Source organism: Cicer arietinum, chromosome 3, assembly GCF_000331145.2.
Source record: "Cicer arietinum cultivar CDC Frontier isolate Library 1 chromosome 3, Cicar.CDCFrontier_v2.0, whole genome shotgun sequence".
NCBI classification, from domain to species: domain Eukaryota; kingdom Viridiplantae; phylum Streptophyta; class Magnoliopsida; order Fabales; family Fabaceae; genus Cicer; species Cicer arietinum.
In genome coordinates this window covers 76387922-76408449 of record NC_021162.2, presented here as the reverse complement: position 1 = coordinate 76408449, position 20528 = coordinate 76387922, and the positions used below count along the sequence as shown (strand labels likewise).

Genomic DNA, 20528 nt, shown 5'->3' with positions numbered 1-20528 from the left:
TTAGTGGGTTGCAATAGCATAAACATGGATAAAGAGAGATTAACGGCTGAGATGGATTTCAAAGACTCATCGTCCGCCGTAATCAAAATCCGGCGACGGTTACCGGATTTTCTACAGTCGGTGAAACTGAAGTATGTGAAGTTAGGCTACGGCTATTCATGCAACTCAACAACTAGTCTCATTTTCGCACTCGTGGTTCCTCTCTTGCTCTTTCTCACAGTTCAATTCCAACTCACCGATCTGAAACTCCACCGTTTTTCACGGCTCTGGTTAAACCACACCGTCCAACTCGACACCGACACGGCCTTTGGTTTAATCGTGCTTCTCTTTCTCTTCGGTTTATACTGGGCAAAAAGATCTCCAACAATTTATCTGGTGGATTTCGCTTGCTACAAACCGGAGAAACAACAGAAAATGGCGGTGGAGTCGTTCGTAGAGATGCTGGAAACCAGTGGCAGATTTGAAGAAAAATCACTTGAATTCCAGCGACGGATATTATCGAGAGCAGGTTTAGGTGACGAAACATACTTGCCAAAAGGAGTAATGACGCGTCCACCGAATCTAAGCATGAAAGAAGCGCGTTTGGAAGCAGAAGATGTAATGTTTGGAGCATTAGACGCACTTTTCGAGAAAACAGGTGTTAATCCTAGAGACGTTGATATTCTTGTGGTTAATTGTAGTTTGTTTAATCCAACACCTTCACTTTCTGCTATGATTGTGAATCACTACAAATTGAGAACAGACATTAAAAGCTATAACCTTGGAGGTATGGGTTGTAGTGCGGGTCTTATTTCAATTGATCTTGCTAAAGATCTTTTAAAAGCAAATCCAAATTCATATGCTGTGGTTGTGAGCACAGAGAATTTAACCCTTAATTGGTATTTTGGAAATGACCGTCCTATGCTTCTATCTAATTGCATTTTCCGAATGGGTGGGGCCGCTATACTTCTATCTAATAAATCATCGGATAAAACCCGGTCCAAGTATAAGTTGGTTCACACGGTTCGAACCCATAAGGGAGCCGATGATAAGAGCTATAATTGCGTTTACCAAAGAGAAGATGACACTGGGAAAGTTGGTGTTTCTTTAGCCAGGGAATTAATGGCCGTTGCTGGAGATGCTTTGAAAACTAATATAACAACTTTGGGACCATTGGTTTTGCCATTTTCTGAGCAGTTGATGTTTTTTGTGACTTTGGTTAGGAGGAAAGTGTTGAAAGCCTCAAATGTGAAACCTTACATACCAGATTTCAAGCTTGCGTTTGAGCATTTCTGTATTCACGCTGGGGGAAGAGCAACCATACACACCAGATTTCAAGCTGGCAATTGACCATTTCTGTATACATGCTGGGGGTAGGGCGATTTTGGACGAGTTGCAGAAGACTCTTCAACTCACTGAGTGGCATATGGAGCCGTCTCGGATGACGCTTCATCGTTTCGGGAACACTTCGAGTAGTTCACTTTGGTATGAGTTGGCTTACGCTGAGGCTAAAGGTAGGGTTGTGAAAGGGGATCGAGTTTGGCAAATAGCATTTGGGTCAGGTTTTAAGTGTAACAGCGCAGTGTGGAAGGCCGTGCGTGACGTGCCAGTCGTGGGAGATTGGCAAGGTAACCCTTGGAATGACTCTCTTCATCACTATCCCGTTACTGTCCCTATTTCTATTTCTACTTCATCTTAAAATTTGGTGTTTTCTTCTTATTATTAATTGTATCAAAAAAACTAGTATATTGTTAATTATTGTTATATTTTATTAGTAATTGTGAGTTAATTATTGAAATTCACTGCTCTCTAAAATACATTAAAGTTATGAAAGCCACAAAACTTTAAACGGATAGGTTCCAATTCCTAATTCTTTTTCTTTTCCTTATAAAACTCTATATTTTGGTCCCCTTTTATGTATATCAAAATTTTTATATTCACTATTACTTTTTTATAAAAACATTAGTAAGTTACAATGAAAATAGAAGATGGTTGAGAAATTAAGCATTAATCGATTAAGTTGTTTTAGTTTTAGGAAATCAATTAAGTTGTTACTTTATGTATACTCTTCGTGTTGTTATTTATCTTAATTAAAAGTAAACAAAATAATGGTAAATTCACAACAGGATAATAATAATAATAATAATAATAATAATAATAATAATAATAATAATAATAATAATAATAATAATATTTTAATTAATTTTTTTTTATAACATATCATTGTTAAGACTTTAAAATCTCATTAATTTTATATAAATTGATTATGAATTTTTGTATATAAATTGATTATGAATTTTTGTATTTCAAATGCTATCCTATCTTATTTAGGATACTCCAATCAAAAATTTTCATATAATTATATGAACATATTGTGTAGGCAAACGCTCGTGTACATTTAGTGTTGTTAGGTATCATATCTAACAATTAATAATTTAATGATATAAAGGTTGGATTTGTAATTGGAATTAGAGAGTTAGACAGTGGAGTAATAAAGAGGCAGCAATTCAATCACTATCTTCGATAAATTATTATCAATATTAATAATATTAATTATATTTTTAGTCTATTTATTTTTATTAATTTGTAAATTAACCTTGTTATTTGAAAATTCAATAATTTTGATTCATATCAAATTTTTTAATTAAAAAACATAATGTGATATATTTAAAATGACAAGACTTATAATACGTACAATAACTATTTTAAATAATTTGAAGGTTCTATTCTAATTTTAAAGATTGGATCTTAATAAAAAATTACAATTTTAATATTTATAAAATAATAAAATAAGTTTTTAATCTCTATAAAATTTCAAAATTTTATTTTAAGTCCCTATAAAATAATTCCTAACTTTTTAGTCCTTAATATTTTTTTATTCATTTTTAACCCTTATTTTAAAAAGTTTTTGTAAAAAATTCATACTTTAAATCCCTAAAAAAAGTTTTTATAAAATAAAAATAGAGACTAAAAGTCAATAGTTTTTTAAAGAGACTAAACTTGAAATATCATTAATTTTTTTAGGGACTAAAAAATATTTAATTAAAAAATAAAATAATTCGCATTCTATTATTATATTATAAAATAAAAATTGGGGTCCCTTTTATTGTTGAGACTCTGTCCATCATCGATCATGCATGATACAATGATGTTAAATGATTAATACACATGAAATTACAATAAATTTTTTTAAAAACTTAAGTTTCAACTTTATAAAATTATTTATTTTTGTAATTTAATAATATACTAATGCATTTAGATGATTTTATATCATTAGATGATATATCATATTACTTACAATAGGTCAAATCACTATTATTTTATTTAAAAAATATAAAGACAACAAAATTGTTTGATTTTAAAATAAAAGACCAATTATACGAATTAATAAAAACGATGGATCAAAATTATAATTAAATGTATTACTATCCAAATTTCCAAATTTATACTTTAGAAATTCCATTCATACTTAATTAATAAACAACTTGTATCGTATTAATATCACTTAATTCAACATCGTTAATAGGTTATATGTCAAGCTAGCTAGCCGCTAATAGAAGTGGATGTTTTTTTGTTTTATTTATGCAACAATCAATATTTGTAATTAGTATTATTAATATGTTAATATATTTTTTAAAGTGGATATCGAACCCTCACCTTACTTATCACTTAACTCTCTCAATGTAACCACAAAATTAATCTTAGGAGATATGTTGAATTATATATTTATTTAGGATTTTTAGGTGAAGATTAAAATTTAATTTTTTATTAAATATATTGAATCACAAATTCTTTAAATTTTTAGAAATTGTCATATCAGAATTTGTCTCCCTTTATTAATAAGATAATATTTTTTGTATTATAAGTAAATATTTTTAAAATATTTTAAAGTGAACATGATTTAACTACTGTTGATTTTATATACTTATAAAACTTTATGTTAATTTTTAATACACATGTTTTATTTTGATTCATAAACACATATGAGGATGACCATATATATATATATATATATAATTGGATATTTGATTAATTTGTAGTTTGATTAGTTTTATAACTTGAAATATTAAATCGTCATACAAAATATACGGATAAAAGATTATTTGTGTCAATGTCTATACCAAGAAATATGATGTGTTGCTAAAGTGCATAGTGACAGACACAAAACCGTATGTATAGTAATTATAAATTCTTGCTAAAATCTCTACCAACGATACAAAATTGGGATATAGAACTTATGATTTTGTGATAAACCATCTTACACACCTCTAGTATTCAATATATTTAAAAGAAATAAAAATTGTTATATTTACTCTTTTTTTATTTTTTTTATTTTAGTGGTTAATGATTGTCGCACCACCATATTTATTTTATTGTGTATTTGTATTGTAGTTTGATTGATTTTGTAAAATAAAATACTAAATTATTGTACAATTTATATATACACCAAATTATTATTTGTTGTTTGTACTCATAAAATACAATGTATCACTAAAGTATATAGTGGCGAAAACAAAACCGTCATAGTTATAAATGGTTCCATATTAACTCTATTGGTACAAAATCTATAGCAAAACCTACAATTTTGTTCATTTGTCAAAAGTATGTCAATGTACCTTATTTTGATAGCGTAAAACCAATAAATATAATTATTATTGATCACGATTATTTAGTGTTAATATAAATCAAATTTCTTGTAGTAGATTTTGAAATTGTACGCATTTTCTGTTAAAAGAGGTATGTTTGTATTGCATACTTGCCTTTGGAGTAAGGTCAATCATAATTATTTTGTGGGAAAAAGTCAGAATAATTAAATGATCGGCAAACTAGTTATATGACTTCCTAATTTACATTTTTTTTACTGAATTCTAATTTACACATGTAGAGAACAATAAAAATTTAAATAAGATAAAACTTGAAATATTTATCAATGGTACATTATTGTATCATATCCACCATAAATATCATGCATTATTTTTTATTCATGTGAAATTAATTGTAAAGGAATTGAACACTTTAAAAAGGATATTATTTAACTCGCATACTTTTAAAAATCACTTATTTTTTGGTTGTTGAAGGAAATTAATATATACTTCTAGAATAGGTATATGTTCGTGTTGTATGATAAAGTTTCATACTTGCCTTTGCCTTTGGAGCAAGGTAAATCATAATTATTGTGTGGGAAAAAGTCAAAAACACTTGAATGATCGGCAAACTAGTTATATGACTTCCTAATTTACACTTTTTTTTAGTTGAATTCTAATTTACATTTTCAGTGACCATTTATAATTTTAATGATAAGGAACTTAGAATATTTATCAGTGGAACATTCTTGTACCCCATCCACCATAAATAGCGTATTATTTTTTATTCATATGAAACTAATTTTAAAGCAATTGAACATTTTAAAAACGATATTATTTAACTCACCTACTTTTAAAAAATCACCTAATTTTTGTTGTTGTTGAAGGAAATTAATATATGTCTAGAAGATGTATGTTTGTGTTGCATTATAAAGTTGCATACTTGCCTTTGCCTTTGGAGCAAGGTAAATTATAATTACTTTGTGAGAAAAAGTCAAAATACTTAAATGATCGGTAAACTAATTATATAACTTCCTAATTTAAACTTTTATTTTTTGGCTGAATCCTAATTTACACTTTTAAGTGAACAGTTGAAAGTTAAATAACATGAAACTTGAAATATTTATCAATGGTACATTGTTGTACCATATCCACCATAAATAGCATGTATTATTTTTTATTCACGTGAAACTAAATTTTAAAGGAATTGAACATTTAAAAAAGAATATTAGTTAACTCACCTGCTTTTAAAAAATCACATGTTGAAGGAAATTAATATATAAGTATAGAAGAGTTAACCTAATATTGGGTTGTGCATTTTGTATTAGTTGGTGTCTATGTCTAGGTTTATTTTTTGTGGGGATTAAAATTTTAGTTTTTTTTATTTTATTCCTCAAATAATCTGGTGTAGTTTTTATTCTAAATAAAATAATAATGGTAAAATTGAAAAGATATTTTTATAAATTATAAATTCAAACATTCTGTGTAACAATTAATTATAATTATTTTACAATGACAATTACAATGGTTAGTGATAGGATAAAATCAAATATTTTTATTAACTATCAATTTATACTTTATTTACAGGTAAAGTTCACCTTCATTTTTCTCTCATTAAAATATTATTATTATTATTTAATATTTTTTACATTTATCATAAATGAAAATAAATAAAAAATATTAAAACAAACATGATGTTAAAAAAGGTAATTAATTTTAATTAGATAGTAGAATTAAAAATAAATAAATAATAATATATTATAAATTAAAAAAAAGTAAAACAAAATATTATTATATTTGTGACTTGATTATTGAGAGAAACAATAGAATCCCTATTTATAGACGCAGAGATACACAAAGTGCAAAGTAAGTTTAGGGAGAAAATAAAAGTGAAATCGTATAGAGAGTAATTAAATTAATGGGTAGCGAGGTATCAACGACTGATATGGATTTGAAAGATTCATCCTCCGCCGTTATAAAAAACCGAACCATTCTCATTTTCACCTTCTTCGTTCCTCTCTTACTCTTCCTGATTGCGGTTCAATTTCAACTCATCCATTTGAAACTCGACCTTCTTTCACAACTCTGCTCAAATTCAAACCACAGAGCCATAATCATCAGTTCAATTGTGTTACTCTTTCTCTTCGGTTTATACTCAGTGAAACAACGATCTCCACCGATTTACCTTGTGGATTTCACGTGCTACAAACCAGAGAAAGAACAGAAAACACCAGTGAAGTTGTTTCTGGAGAAGTTAGAAGTGAGTGGCTTATTTAAAGAAGAATCACTTAAATTCCAGCAACGAATTTCATCCACATCAGGTTTAGGAGACGAAACTTACTTGCCAAAAGGGTTAATGACGGAACCACCCAACATATGTATGAAAGAAGCACGTTTGGAAGCGGAAGCTGTAATGTTTGGAGCATTAGACACTCTTTTTGCGAAAACAGGTATTAATCCTACAGAAATTGACTTTCTTATTGTGAATTGTGGTTTGTTTAATCCAACACCTTCAATTACTGCTATGATTGTGAATCAATACAAATTGAGAGATGACATTAGAAGCTATAACCTTGCATCTATGGGTTGTAGTGCGGGTGTTATTTCAGTTGATCTTGCTAAACATCTTTTGAAAGCAAATCCAAATTCATATGCTGTGGTTTTGAGCACAGAGAATTTAACCCTTAATTGGTATTTGGGAAATGACCGTTCTATGCTTCTATCTAATTGCATTTTCCGAATGGGTGGGGCCGCTATACTTCTATCTAATAAATCATCGGATAAAACCCGGTCCAAGTATAAGTTGGTTCACACGGTTCGAACCCATAAGGGAGCCGATGATAAGAGCTATAACTGCATTCAACAAAGAGAAGATGAGAATGGAAAAGTTGGTATTTCTTTAAGGAAGGAATTAACGGCCGTTGCTGGGGATGCTTTGAAATCTAATATAACAACTTTGGGGCTATTGGTTTTGCCTATTTCAGAGCAGTTAATGACTTTGTTGTTGTTTGTTAGGAGTAAGTTGTTGAAGGATTCCAGGGTGAAACCATACACACCAGATTTCAAGCTGGCAATTGACCATTTCTGTATACATGCTGGGGGTAGGGCGATTTTGGACGAGTTGCAGAAGACTCTTCAACTCACTGAGTGGCATATGGAACTGTCTCGGAGGACGCTATATCGATTCGGGAACACTTCAAGCAGTTCACTTTGGTATGAGTTGGCTTACGCTGAGGCTGACGGTCGGGTCGCCAAAGGGGATCGGGTCTGGCAAATTGCATTAGGCTCGGGTTTTAAGTGTAATAGCGCTATCTGGAAGGCCATGCGCCACGTGTCTGTCGTCGGAGATTGGGAAGGTAACCCTTGGGCTTAGCTGGGGGAATAACCCTATACAGTGGACTGATATAATTAATTTATTAGTAAATGTATAATTTAATATCAAGTTTAAATAAAATAGACAAATATTTTTCACAATATTTTAACTTAATTTTAAGTAATCATTTTATTTTTATTTCATTATTTATTTAATTTTAAATAATAATTTAATATTTCATATCTTAAAATGCCAATATATTATCATTTTTTACTTAAATCCATAAAGTTCATCATCATCTTCAAATAAAATTTAGAAAATTAGTTATCATCATCAAAAAAATTTATATTTTTATCAAATTTATAACTCAAATTGTCAAATGAACTCAAATTTTACTCTCAACAACAACATCAAATAAATATCTCACATTTTAAGATTTAAGTTATATATTTGATTTGGAGAATTATATAAAGAAGAAAGATATATTGTCTTGATTATTGAAGGATTAAATCTTAAAAATGTGAGTTCTTTATTTGATGTTATTGTTAAATATGAATATATGAGTTTATTTGAATATTTGAGTTATGAATTTGATAAATATATGAAATTTGTTGAAATTGAAAATAAAAATCTTGAGTTTTGTTTGAAGATAATGAATTTTCTAAAATTCTGTAAAAAAATTAATATTATTAACATTTTAAAATATAAATAATTAAATCGTTACTTAAAATTAAATAAAAGATTAAATCAAAAAATAAAGATAAGTGGTTGAAATATTATTTAAAATTAAATTAAAGAATCGCGAAAAATATTTTCTTAATATAACATATAATAATACTAATAAATATTTATATTTACTTTAGAAAACTGACATAGTAGATTTAATTTATTTTTTTTATATTGTATGTGATATGATATTTTTAATTAAGTAAACTTCTAAAAATGCATTAGCTTTGTCTATAAAAATAAATATGATATAATTTGAGTCTGACGTGTAGGTTAAACACAAGTCTTTCCATCGATCCGACCAATTTTCATTTGTTTTGTTGTGCTTGAAATAAGACATATTTGGATTCAGCATGTGAAATATCTTAATGAAGTGTTCTTGGGTAAAAATTTACCGCAAGGTTTGAGATTCAATGGCCATAAATATATTATTACAAAGGAATTGGGTTCAGGGTGTGATAGTTGAATGAACATTTTCCAAATTAGTAAACTACGTTGATGGAGAATGGGTAGCACTAGAGTACCATGAGCTCAAATACTCATGGACTATATGAGATGATACTTTGACGCTTTAACTTTATCTAAAATTTTAAAATATTATTTATAAGAGCTATTTAATTTATATATGCAATTTTTAATATACTTATAATTGATATATACTTAACATTTTAATAATCTCTTTTTTAAATGTGAGTTTCACACGACATATATTTTAATCACTATTATAATTTACGAATAAATACTTTTAATGTAACGGTCTACTAGACAAGAATCTACTGTTGCTTCTCCACTAAACCAATATCACTTTTTGAAAAAAAGCACACAAAATTTGAAACAACACAAAAATATATAAACTCCAAAATTAAAGAGAAAAAAAACTACATTTATTTATCTAATAACAATCAAATAATTAATAACACTGAAGAGACCCCTTTGGAGTATGCAAAAATAGAGATTCCTGTTAACAATGAATGAGATAAAGAGACAAGAATTAAGGAATTGAACAAAAAATTCATTATAAAGAGACAATAATTAAGAGATCCAATAAAAATTCATTAAAGGACTGAACAAAATTTTTGTTCTTCAATAAATCATAAGACAACTTTTTGTCTCAAGTACAAGTTATCAAAATTATTAAAATACCATTTTTGTTTTCGATAAAATATTATTATCTCTCTACTTTGATGCAACTTTCCCCCTCTCTTATCTCTAATTAATCTCTTATGTTTCTCTCTACTATCTATTGCATTTCTCCCTCTCTTATCTCTATCCCCCTCTTATCTCTCTCCCTTTCTATTTACTATCTCTCTCTACATTTTTCTCCCCCTCTCATTTATTAATATTTGAATTCATAAATATTAATATATATAAATGATATTATAGTAAAAATTATATTATTATGTGGATAACATGGTTAATAAGATGCAGTGCACAAAAAAATGTACATTTCTTATATTGCTATATATTGTTTTAATTTGTTTAATATTTTCTTTTGTGAGTCAAACATACCATAAGATAATAGATTTATGTATTCAGTTAACAAGGAAAATTAAATATTTTGGATCGTATATACTTATTTATGTGTACCATTTGAGATAATGATCCATAAAATAATAAATTGATGTGTTCAGTTAACAAATAAAATTAAAGATTTTGAATTGTATTTGCATATTTATATGTACCATTTGAGAGATAATGATCTGTAAAACAAGACACCTGTATTCTCCCACCAGAAACTGATTTAATAATCAATGTAAACTAATTCAAATAAGGGTTGATAATCTTATCTTCGGGTGTTTATTGTCCAAAAGAAAATCATGGGGTCCATGGTTGGTTTCAGTTAAGGATTACTGTCACAAGCACAACCCTACTATATATTAATAAGAAATCTATTGAAGTAATAATAAAATAAATTTATATTTTAATTACAACTTTAAAATATCAGTATTATAATATTTTACAAAGTTGATTAATCATAATTTTGAACTATATATGAAAAATATTAAAATTTATTTATAATTGCTTTTAAAGTTATTATGTAAAAATAAATAAATTTATGCAAATTTGTGTACAAAATGTGTCTTCTTTAAACATAAAATAATATACATTATTTATTTTTTTTTATAAAACTTAATTCACTTCCAAGTATCAATCCTATTAAATTGAATATTATAATGCAAAATCTTATAATTGTTTGTAAAAATATTATTTCATTTATAGACAAAAAAAATAAGATACATGATTTTTTGTACAAAAATAAAAAACTGGACAACCCTTACACCAACTTGATGAAAAACACCTACCTCGATACGTGGCCACATTTTTGGCGAGGTACTAAATTGCTAGATAATTATTCAGCTAAAGACAAAAATTATATATATGGTGATTAAATTTAAAAGTATAAATTAGTAAAAAAAATTAAATGCATAATATATATTAAAAATTTTAAAAAATTAATATTGTTAAACAAATATATGAAATTGACGAAAACCACCTTTATCAGCACATGATCACATTTTTTGTGAGGTAGAAAGTTCCTAGATAACTATGTGCTAGGAAAGGTTTATGCTGGATAACTACCACTGTGAAAAATGAGCTAGTTCATATGGAATGGCCACCCGCTAAAATAAATATAGAGTTTGATCAGAATAATTTTTTAGCTTAAATATTTTTGGGGATTTTTAACTCAATTTGAAAAAGTCCAAAAACCATTAGGACTAGTCATTTAACCGCGGTTACTCTGACAAAGTGATACACAAACCAAAGAAACATGAGATGAAAATATTAGAATCAAAGTTTTAAAATTTTACTAATTTAAGCAAAGTTTTTCTTATGTATAGAATTTTAGTAATTTATATAATAGTTACTAGTGTTAGCTACCAAAATACAAAATAATATCAAAGGAAGCTTCTTAAGATTGTGACCAATGCTTGGCCACACATTACAAAACAGCAAGCTTTTAATGAAGTTACTAACCAAAAATTATTTATTTTGCTCCATGCGATTGCTCAAAACAGCTAGCTGCAAATTATTTTTATAAAATGAAAAATTATATTATAGAAATTGTGAGCCACCTGTCTAGTCCGCAGCCAATTTAGAACTTAAATTCGAATAGTATTTTTTCATCATTCCATTTTTCTGCAGTTTATTAAAATCAACCTGAATAGCCCGTTTTGACATCTTTATAAATAATTATAGGTGTAACGGTTCATATATGGAATTTAATAGACCAGCACGGATTGAAAATAACATTACATTAGATTCTACAAAACAACATTTTTAATTAAATTCTGAGACAAATTAAATCCATGTACCCGCCATTTGCCTTTACCATACATTTATAAAAAAAAGTTGAATAAAGGTGTGCTCATTATTAAAAATAAAAATAATTATAAATAAAAATAATTTATTATACACATGTTAGAAGAAGTGGTTAAATTCATTAAATTTTCTTGATATAATAAAAAATAATAATTTCTTTTTCATTTAATTTTATAATGAAAATTTGATTTATCGAAGAGTATTTCGAAAATAATAACATTAAATAAAATAAAATTAGTTAAGTTTTACTTATTTTTAAGAATATAAAATAAGACTTTTGTTTTTGTGTATATATGAAACTCGAAATAAGGGGGGTGTGGGGGAGGGGGTGGAGAGCAATCCTCATATATACATGCATAGTTTGGGATACTGTCAAACACAAAGGCTTGATCACACAAATCAAGCCCACTAAAATTGTGCTACCTAAAGCACTGCCATCTACTGAGAAGTTTAAACCAAAAAGTTCAAAAAGATATTTGAATTTTGACTAGTAGATCACAAATGAGAGAGAAAAAAAAAGTCACAAACAAACCCCTACTGGACAACATAAACACCCATAGTACTTGTTTTGTAAAAAAATGAAAGATTAGTACAAGGAGACGAGTTTGGGGAGCTTCTCTCTTATACACAAAGTGCTTCATTTCTCAAATAATAGTGCACACACATACTAGTATATTATATAGCACCATAATCCAATGATAGGTTGACACATGATACCATAATTCTAATTTTCTATTCTATACTTGCATCGATTAAAGGTGTATTAAAATAAAAGTCATTTTCATATATATTAATTCATGATAAAAAAAAATGCAATCAATATTTTCTATTACATCTTCAATAATTAAGGAAAATTAATGAGTCTCACCGCTTTAAAAATAGCCTCACTAAATAGATAATGAATAAATATTTTAATGTTTTATGAAACGTAAAAATTTATTTAAAATCTGAATGGGATGGTTAAAAGTGTGGGGTGAGCTCAATTATATTACACGCCCATTTTAAAAGAGACGTAGGCAAGTTTAGTTGTGCTCTTACTCCTCCTATATGGCAATTTTTGCATGCCCCTTATTTTCAGCAAAATGAGTGTTTGTAATTAGTTTTCATTTCCATCATTTCTTTGTGAGAGAGCAGAGCTGCAATTGGATGGGATCAAATGATGAAAATGGGATTACAAAGCCTCCATACTTTGTAATTTTATTGACATCCTTTGTTGTAAGCATAATTGGAGGTTGTGTGCTTGGATGGTGGCTACACAAATACCATCCAACAAATAGGCAACTTTGGATGGTACCCTTTGGCTTTGTTCTCTTCCTCACTCCAATCATTGTTTGCCTTTCCTTAACCGTTTCTGACCCTTGTATTTCCATGAGCCATAAAGATGAAGCTTTTAGCACACCTCAAAATGTGGATGAGTAGAGTACTTTCATGTATAGGTTCTTTTGTTTCATTGTCCTGTTTTTAAGAAGAGTAGCTTCACTTTCATGTTTTCTGGTTTTGGCTTGTGCAATAATGATTGATTGATAGTATTGGTTGTTAATTATCGTCATTTAGAAAAATAAAAATACCCTTTTTAAAGTTTTGTATTAAACACTTCAAATGATACTTGCTGGATGATTCTCTCTCTCTCTATACATGATACTTTACACTACAGCTGTCTTTGCTTTTTTTTTCTTGTAATCTTATGATAGTTTCTATGGCTTAATTCAAGCATTTTTAAGGACTTTTCACTTTACTAAATATTACATTTCTTGTGTGTTTATTAAAACTAAATACTATTTGTCTTTGTCAAGAAAAAACTAAATACTAAATAGTATGTGTTTTAGAACATAACAGGGGCAGTTGATAACTGGGACCAAATTTTCAAGTAATTTTTATCGTGACATGTTTTATAAATGGTTTAAAATAAGAGTAGCTAAAGGGAATTAATAAATATATGAGAACCTAGCTAGTACTTTTATTATGTGATTGGGAGCGTCATGGGAATGCAGGGCTTTTGGGGTAGGGAAGTCAGAGCAATTGGATTTAAGAATTGACTAGACACATGTTCTATGTCACAAAGTCTTTTTTTGTGAGCTAATGGTAGGTTTCATCCTACACATAATTTTCCAACTGTCCTTTGATTTGATTCTCTATTTATTTCCAAGAGATCATGACGTAACGTTGCTTTCCAATAATACATCCATTCGGAGTTCTAAAAAAGCTATTTCAAGACATGATAGTAAAATTATACATATTTTAAAGTAATTTATTAATTAATTTTTATTTAAATTGAATTGTCCACCATCACTCATCAGGAAACTGGAAATCATCTCCTATATGCAATGAGTTTCCATTTTGTTCTGCTAGAGAGAATAAAAAGATTATGCGGTTTGATAGATATAGAAATAAATTATATATCCTTGTAAGTTTAGATTTAATTGAATCCATTTTAAAAATCAAATCCAATCTAATTTTCATTTTCAATTTTTATACTCTTGATTTATTTATTCAGTTTCAAATCAAAATTTTCAGCTTCATTAAGTTAAGTTGAATTCGAACTTTTATGAACCTCTCTAATATGTGAGACCCGCACCTTGCACAAATCAGGTAAACAGCAAATGACAGTTTCAGCAATTGTTTTTACACTGAATATGATCTTAATAGTATCACTTCAGCATTAATAATAATGAATTACTGACAAAACACATAAAAGTGGATTGAAATTCTCTACCTTTCCATCATCTACCATTGGTAGCTTTATTTCTATATTTCTCCTAACTAATCATTTTTACTCATCCAAATAATTTTTATTTATTTATTTATTTTAATCACTAATTTCTTCTCTAAATACACTAAAGTTATCAAAATCACCGATCACCACCAAAGTTAAAAATCCATTTTCGATAAAACCCATCGTCATTTCCATTTTGTGCATCTTGTTGCTAACAGACCATCAATATGAACTGGTCCGTATGAAAAGCCACTGCTGCCAAACCTAACAGCCCCATTTATTTTTGTCTTAATGCAGTGCTCTTATTTCTGGTTTACATCTTATGTGTTTGAAATGCTTCACAATGATTCATTAGATCAATTTCGTATTTTGAATAAGAGATTTATACAAACTATCACCAAATTCATCACTCTATCAACTTTAGACATATTTTACCAACATGTGATTGAACTGATTATACCAAAAATCACTTATAATCAATATAAACTAACGACAACATATGTTTTTTTTCCGAAGATGAATGCAACTGGAGACTGTAGAATAAATTAATTTGGTAGACATGACTAAATTTTTTATTGGTTTATGAAATACTTATGATCATTTATGAGGTTTTTATTTTCTTGTTGATATCAAAATATGGATGAAAAATGTCTCAATTCATAATCAATTTAATTGTATTATTCTCATTTTGGCATTCGAATGAAATTTATTCTTGTCAAACAAAAAAAACTGGACAACAAAATTAATTTCTTGATTACATGATGCCAGTTTATCCCCACCCGTTATCACCAACGGTTCCATCTCTCCCATTCGAATTTTGGGGTCCCCATTTCCTTCACAAATCGAATATTTGGATTAACTCTAGAGTCTAAGTCTATAATGATATCACAAAGTACAACATAAAAGTCAAATGAATAATGCATTGACTTATAAAAGTAAAAGTTCCACTCTGATCAATTAATTTCACATACGAAAGCAAATCTACATTGTATCTCCTTCAGATGGCAGATTCTTAAAACTGAGAACAACAATAATCAATACAACTACAAATTGAATATAATAAGAATTAAGATTACATACATACATAAATCTACTAGACCATTCTTTCATTTTAGACATATATATATGACCAAGCACAATGCAACATTTCCATGTCCTATGCCGAACCATATGAAGTAAGATGAAAATGACATATCTTTTCTAATAAAAATCAAAGTTCAAACCTATAACTCACAAGCTCCCAGATCTTCATACATCAACATCTGAACGTGTTGGGAACTCAATGCCCCTTAGTGCAGGTATGTTGTCTAAATCCTCTTCTGAAAACAATGGGAACAGCCATAGGGCCTTCTTTGTGCCAAATACCTATAAAAGAGGTAAAATAGACTTCATAAAACCACATGAGTGAATGACTGCATTCGCATGCTATTGGTTAAATTAGAGATCTTGTGGTTAAAATTATCAGTATTTTACTTTTTGATAAACACTTGCAGAATCATTCCTCCGTTGAAGACTTTAACTCGTATTAAATTAAATCACATTACTTATGATTTTTGTGGCCATCAATATAATCAATAAATTTAATTACAGATCATGATACTATTATTACAGGATCTCTTTTATGAAGATATTTCTTCAGTGGAAGATTTAATGTTAAATTACATCAAAAATATCACATTAACATCATTAAAAGTTAAAACTAGGTTTTGTGGTCACAGGGAAGTAGAGCTGGACAATGGGCGGGTTCGAGTTCAAATTCCCCATCCGACCCAAACCGAAGAGACATCTAGGGCCCAATTCAATCCAATGGGCCTTTTGAGTTGGGTGGGTAGTGAGGTCATAGGTTTTGGCGGGTGACTCAGTTGCAGCTTGTGTCAATATTGAGTCAGGTTAGTTTTTGGGCACGTCCATTCTTTAAGCATTTTTGGGCCAATAATGGACTAGAATTCTAGGTTCGGGTATTGCTGGGCGCTGGCCTGACTCAAAACTGGGTCAAGACCAACAACTCTTTCCAACCCTATCTTCTGCAATCTTCTGTAACCTCGAGAAAGGGGGTTCCTTCTTGACATCTTAGTTGCATGACACTGTATCCACCATCTTCATCTTTTTCACTCTCACCGCTACCTACACGTTTGGGTCTGGTCACTGACAAAATTCTGTTAAGAGAACAAAACCCATCAGACTTAATTTATCTATAACTTATTTTTCAACCCAATGATCAATGAACCTTATATCACCCACTCACACTTGCATTTGCTACCAGGTAATTCAGGTGCAGGTCAGTTCGCGGGCCCTTGTCAGCCTGTTAGTAATAAGCCTCGTATTCTGAAGGCCTATTCTAGGAGGAAGCCCACTAAAACAAGTGGGCCTGGGACATCAGATGTGTAATTATAAAAACAATTTAGAAAAGTATCTTGTGTAACTGCTTCAACTGTCAAATGAGAATTTGAACACTTCATCCTTCTCCTGAGGGCATCTTCACCGTTTATTTTTGTTCCACTCATCGTCTATTTCTATCTCTTTCCTTTTTTATTCTTTATTTACAAGAAATGGCTAGAGATCTGTCCTGTGATAAAATTCCTGCTCCTAGAGGATGGAGATTTTGTGTGGGGAGGGAGAACAGGTCAGAAAGGTGTGTAGATACTTTTACATGATCTCATTTACTCTCTATCTCCTCTCGCTTTTTCCGCTTTCTTGGTTTTAGAGATCTCTTAAATGCAAGTTAATCTTGCAACTTATAAGCAAACAATCAGGAATTGAACATTATAGCATTATTCTTGTTCCCTATATCTTAATTCAAGTACAGAAACTTACCAAGTAGCTCTTCAAACAATTTGTTATGTTACTCCTCACTTAACCTAATCCTTGTTTAGTGTTCATACACTTGAACCAGATAAATTTTAAAATAAATAACATATTTTCTTTTTTAAGTCATGAAGTTTTAACTCATAAAAAGTAGAATAATATTGCTAAACAATTTTATTTTGTTGTTCCACCATAATTTTGTAGTCTTTGGCTACTTGATGTTTGATATTACCTGCTCAAAATTCTTCTTCCTTCCCAAGTCATACCTCCACCTGACCCCTTTTTTCTTTTCATGAACCTAAAACATCATTTTTCCAAATAACCTTTTTTAGATAAAAGAAAGCACTAAGCTACAAGAGGAAAAATTGAGAACATACAATGCTGATATCTTAGGCCCCGTTTACTTTCTATAAAAAAAATTCCATTTCCGTTTTCTAAAATACATGTTCATTTCAAATTGCTAATAAGGAGATGAATGACACATGTAGAAAATGAAAATGTTTATGTTTATTAGTTGAAATGAAAATGAAAACAGGAAACATGAGATGAAAATGGGCCCTAAGTTTTCTGAAAACACTGCCAAGTTGATTTTACCTGATAATTCGTGTACCAGGCTTTTGTAAAATGTCAATGCCAATTACAGAATAAGGAATGGATAGATGACAAATGAAATAACTAAGTGAAACAAAAAGTAGCCCCCAAATACTTAACCCCGTCATTTTGATGACCTAACTATTTTGATGATTCTGTTGTAAAAGCTTAAAAATAGGTTGGCAAGAATCCTATGTCAAGAACAAGAATATGTGGGGTCTCAGACACAATTTGACAAGATAAATGCATAAACAATAGAACGGACAATTCAAACAGGGTAAGTAAAAAAATAACATTGTATTGATTACCTCAACTGAAGTTGTGTTGCTTAACAGAAGAGATAAATGCATAACTACGAAACAGAGAAGACTCAGCGCAAAGGCTAAATTGAGAACTGCATCAAGCCACACAATCTGTAAGGAGCAATAATAGTCACGACAATGCAATAAAGCTTGTCTGAGCAACTATTGGTTTATACAAGAAGACTGATTATACTTACTAGAAGCCAAGAAAATGGCAGCAAAGCCCCCAGGAGTCAATGGGTGCCTATACTTGGTTCCACCAAAGAATCTGATAAAACTAGGGATCAGAGCTAAGCAATCCAGTGTTGTCTCAAGGAATGTATACAGCTACAAATTGTGGGGGAGAAAAAAGAAAGTTAGGAAAAACATACTAGAAGTAGCAAGTCACTCAATCGCTTATAGCACTGCCTATACTTTCTGTTCAGGTTAGTAAATGACACATACATTATCGTTATACCAATGCAAATCCACAAATCTCTTAATAGAGTTTCGTTGTTACGTGCACTTGCTAACAACCGTCGGATAAACAAATGTTTCCCTAGCTATTTCAATGGATAGATTCACAAAAGCAATGGCTTAAGGAATTGATATATATGAACTTCTATTGGATTAAAAGAAACAAAGGCCTTCAACAACTATGTCTGGCTATTAATAGGAAGGACAGAATGAAAAAAAGAAGAAAAATTACCAAGAAGAGGAGAAAATACTTGTAGTTTCGTGCCCCAACACAATTGACGACCCAAATACAATGATGATCCATTTTAAGAACACACCTTTGACCTACAGGAATGAGCAAGGCTTTTATATGACATGTTTCATTATAAATTAATTACATAAATGATATTTTGACACACAAAGTTGACAACAATTTAACTGGTTAACGCAATTTAAATATGTGGTTAATTAAGTTCAGTGAATGGTTAGTGAATATAACAAGGTGTTGCAACTTGCAACTCATTAACCATGTATCGAACATAATAAACCACAACTTTAAACTTCATTAACCACGATTCTCGTAGTCATCCAAATTTAGGTGCTCAAATATACATAATATTCATTAACCACAATTTGTGTTCAAACATACAAAGAACAATTGTGGCCAACAACATTTAAAATCGAGGTTAATTGTGTTCAATGGATAGTTAACGTATGTATTTGAAGTGCAATAAGTATTACAATTGTTGTCAAAATAACACAAGTCAATTAATTAATGGTATAAAAATAATAGTAACTAAGTAATGTGAAACATGATTAATTGAGTGAAATGAGGAGCAAACCCTAATTGAATGAAAGCAAATAAGGAAAACGAGAGAAAATGATTTACAAATAGAGCAGTGATGACAACGCGGCGGCTTGCCGTTTTGGCATCGAGTACAGTATCCAGCGGAGGGTGTGGTTGTTCTGGCATCCGATTGAAGCTCAATTCCATTAGAAGGCGCAACAGGAACATGTAAATTATGGTCTTGAACCTCTACTTCTAGAAGTTGTTGATTTGGTCTCCAATTTGAAGGAACAGAACCAGGATCGTTGACTACCACCATAAAGTAAGACCACGTTAGTAGCACAAGCTGCAATAGAGGAAGCAAATAACGAAAATAAATAAATAAATAAAGAAATAAAGAATTGAATTGGAGATATTAGAAGAAGGAATTGAGAGTGAATACGAGAGTGTGAAAGAGGAGGAGAATAAAGAAAGCGAAGAAGGAGGAAGATGAGAATCGGAATGGGGAATGGAACAAGAGAGGACCCCATGTAACGAAAACGACGGCGTAGTAAGTGAGGAAAACAATAGCAGCGAATAAAAGGATCATAAAGTATCCAATAACTCTGAGAGCCGAACAGAGTTTAAATAAGTTTATGTTTCTCATTTTTGCTGAATAAGGGAATGGAGAAAGCCGCTTATAGCTTCTTCGTGCCGGGAAAAGCCGTTTCCATATATCATTATCCCAAGCCAGGATTGATAAATTGGATTTGCTTTGCCTTTTAACTTTACTCTCCTTCTCTTCAAGTTCTCTCTCAGATTGCATATATAACAACAAACCACTTTGCTTTTCAGCTTCCACTTCTCCCACCCAACAACTTCTATATCTTGATACACTCTTTATACACATTATTCTTTTTTATTTAATTACTCATTTTTTAAATATTTTTTATCGTAAAAGATAGGGTGAAATTTATAAAAATATATATATATA

At 29.8% G+C, this 20528-nt stretch overlaps 3 protein-coding genes across 5 annotated transcripts; 2 read left to right on the top strand and 1 right to left on the bottom strand.

Annotated features, from left to right (window-relative positions):
- On the top strand, window positions 1–1757 carry LOC101494262 (3-ketoacyl-CoA synthase 1-like). Its single transcript, XM_073366626.1, has 2 exons — window positions 1–1273; window positions 1311–1757. Exons 1-2 carry the CDS (start codon window positions 25–27, stop codon window positions 1676–1678), a joined length of 1617 nt encoding a protein of 538 aa, XP_073222727.1. The 5' UTR covers window positions 1–24; the 3' UTR covers window positions 1679–1757.
- A 4645-nt stretch (window positions 1758–6402) lies between these two features.
- On the top strand, window positions 6403–8036 carry LOC101493937 (3-ketoacyl-CoA synthase 1-like). The gene has a single exon (XM_004494799.4). It carries the CDS (start codon window positions 6481–6483, stop codon window positions 7933–7935), a length of 1455 nt encoding a protein of 484 aa, XP_004494856.1. The 5' UTR covers window positions 6403–6480; the 3' UTR covers window positions 7936–8036.
- Window positions 8037–15557: 7521 nt separating this feature from the next.
- LOC101493299 (probable protein S-acyltransferase 12) lies at window positions 15558–20459 on the bottom strand. 3 transcript variants are annotated; one of them, XR_003472008.1, is made up of 7 exons: window positions 19998–20459; window positions 19658–19901; window positions 19022–19113; window positions 18531–18660; window positions 18340–18444; window positions 17673–17738; window positions 15558–16000 (listed from the first exon to the last, which is right to left on the bottom strand). XR_003472008.1 is itself a non-coding variant. In XM_004494797.3 (7 exons), exons 1-7 carry the CDS (start codon window positions 20442–20444, stop codon window positions 15884–15886), a joined length of 1182 nt encoding a protein of 393 aa, XP_004494854.2. In that variant the 5' UTR covers window positions 20445–20459; the 3' UTR covers window positions 15558–15883. The 3 variants fall into 3 exon arrangements, 2 of the variants coding, with proteins under 2 accessions (XP_004494854.2, XP_073222794.1); XM_004494797.3 differs by having other exon boundaries at window positions 18340–18425; XM_073366693.1 differs by lacking the exon at window positions 15558–16000 and adding an exon at window positions 16638–16791 and having other exon boundaries at window positions 18340–18425.
- Between the last annotated feature and the right edge of the window lie 69 nt (window positions 20460–20528).

What these genes read in the sequence shown, in the direction of transcription:
- LOC101494262 (XM_073366626.1), top strand. Translation starts at nt 25, where the DNA reads ATGGATAAAGAGAGATTAACGGCTGAGATGGATTTCAAAGACTCATCG. An exon ending in GCTTGCGTTTGAGCATTTCT is followed by an intron (nt 1,274 to 1,310) that starts GTATTCACGCTG and finishes CATACACACCAG; the next exon opens with ATTTCAAGCTGGCAATTGAC.
- LOC101493937 (XM_004494799.4), top strand. Translation starts at nt 6,481, where the DNA reads ATGGGTAGCGAGGTATCAACGACTGATATGGATTTGAAAGATTCATCC.
- LOC101493299 (XM_004494797.3), bottom strand. Translation starts at nt 20,444, where the DNA reads ATGTGTATAAAGAGTGTATCAAGATATAGAAGTTGTTGGGTGGGAGAA. An exon ending in AGTATTTTCTCCTCTTCTTG is followed by an intron (nt 18,661 to 19,021) that starts GTAATTTTTCTT and finishes CACAATTTGTAG; the next exon opens with CTGTATACATTCCTTGAGAC. An exon ending in GGAAGAAGAATTTTGAGCAG is followed by an intron (nt 16,001 to 17,672) that starts GTAATATCAAAC and finishes CCTCTTTTATAG; the next exon opens with GTATTTGGCACAAAGAAGGC.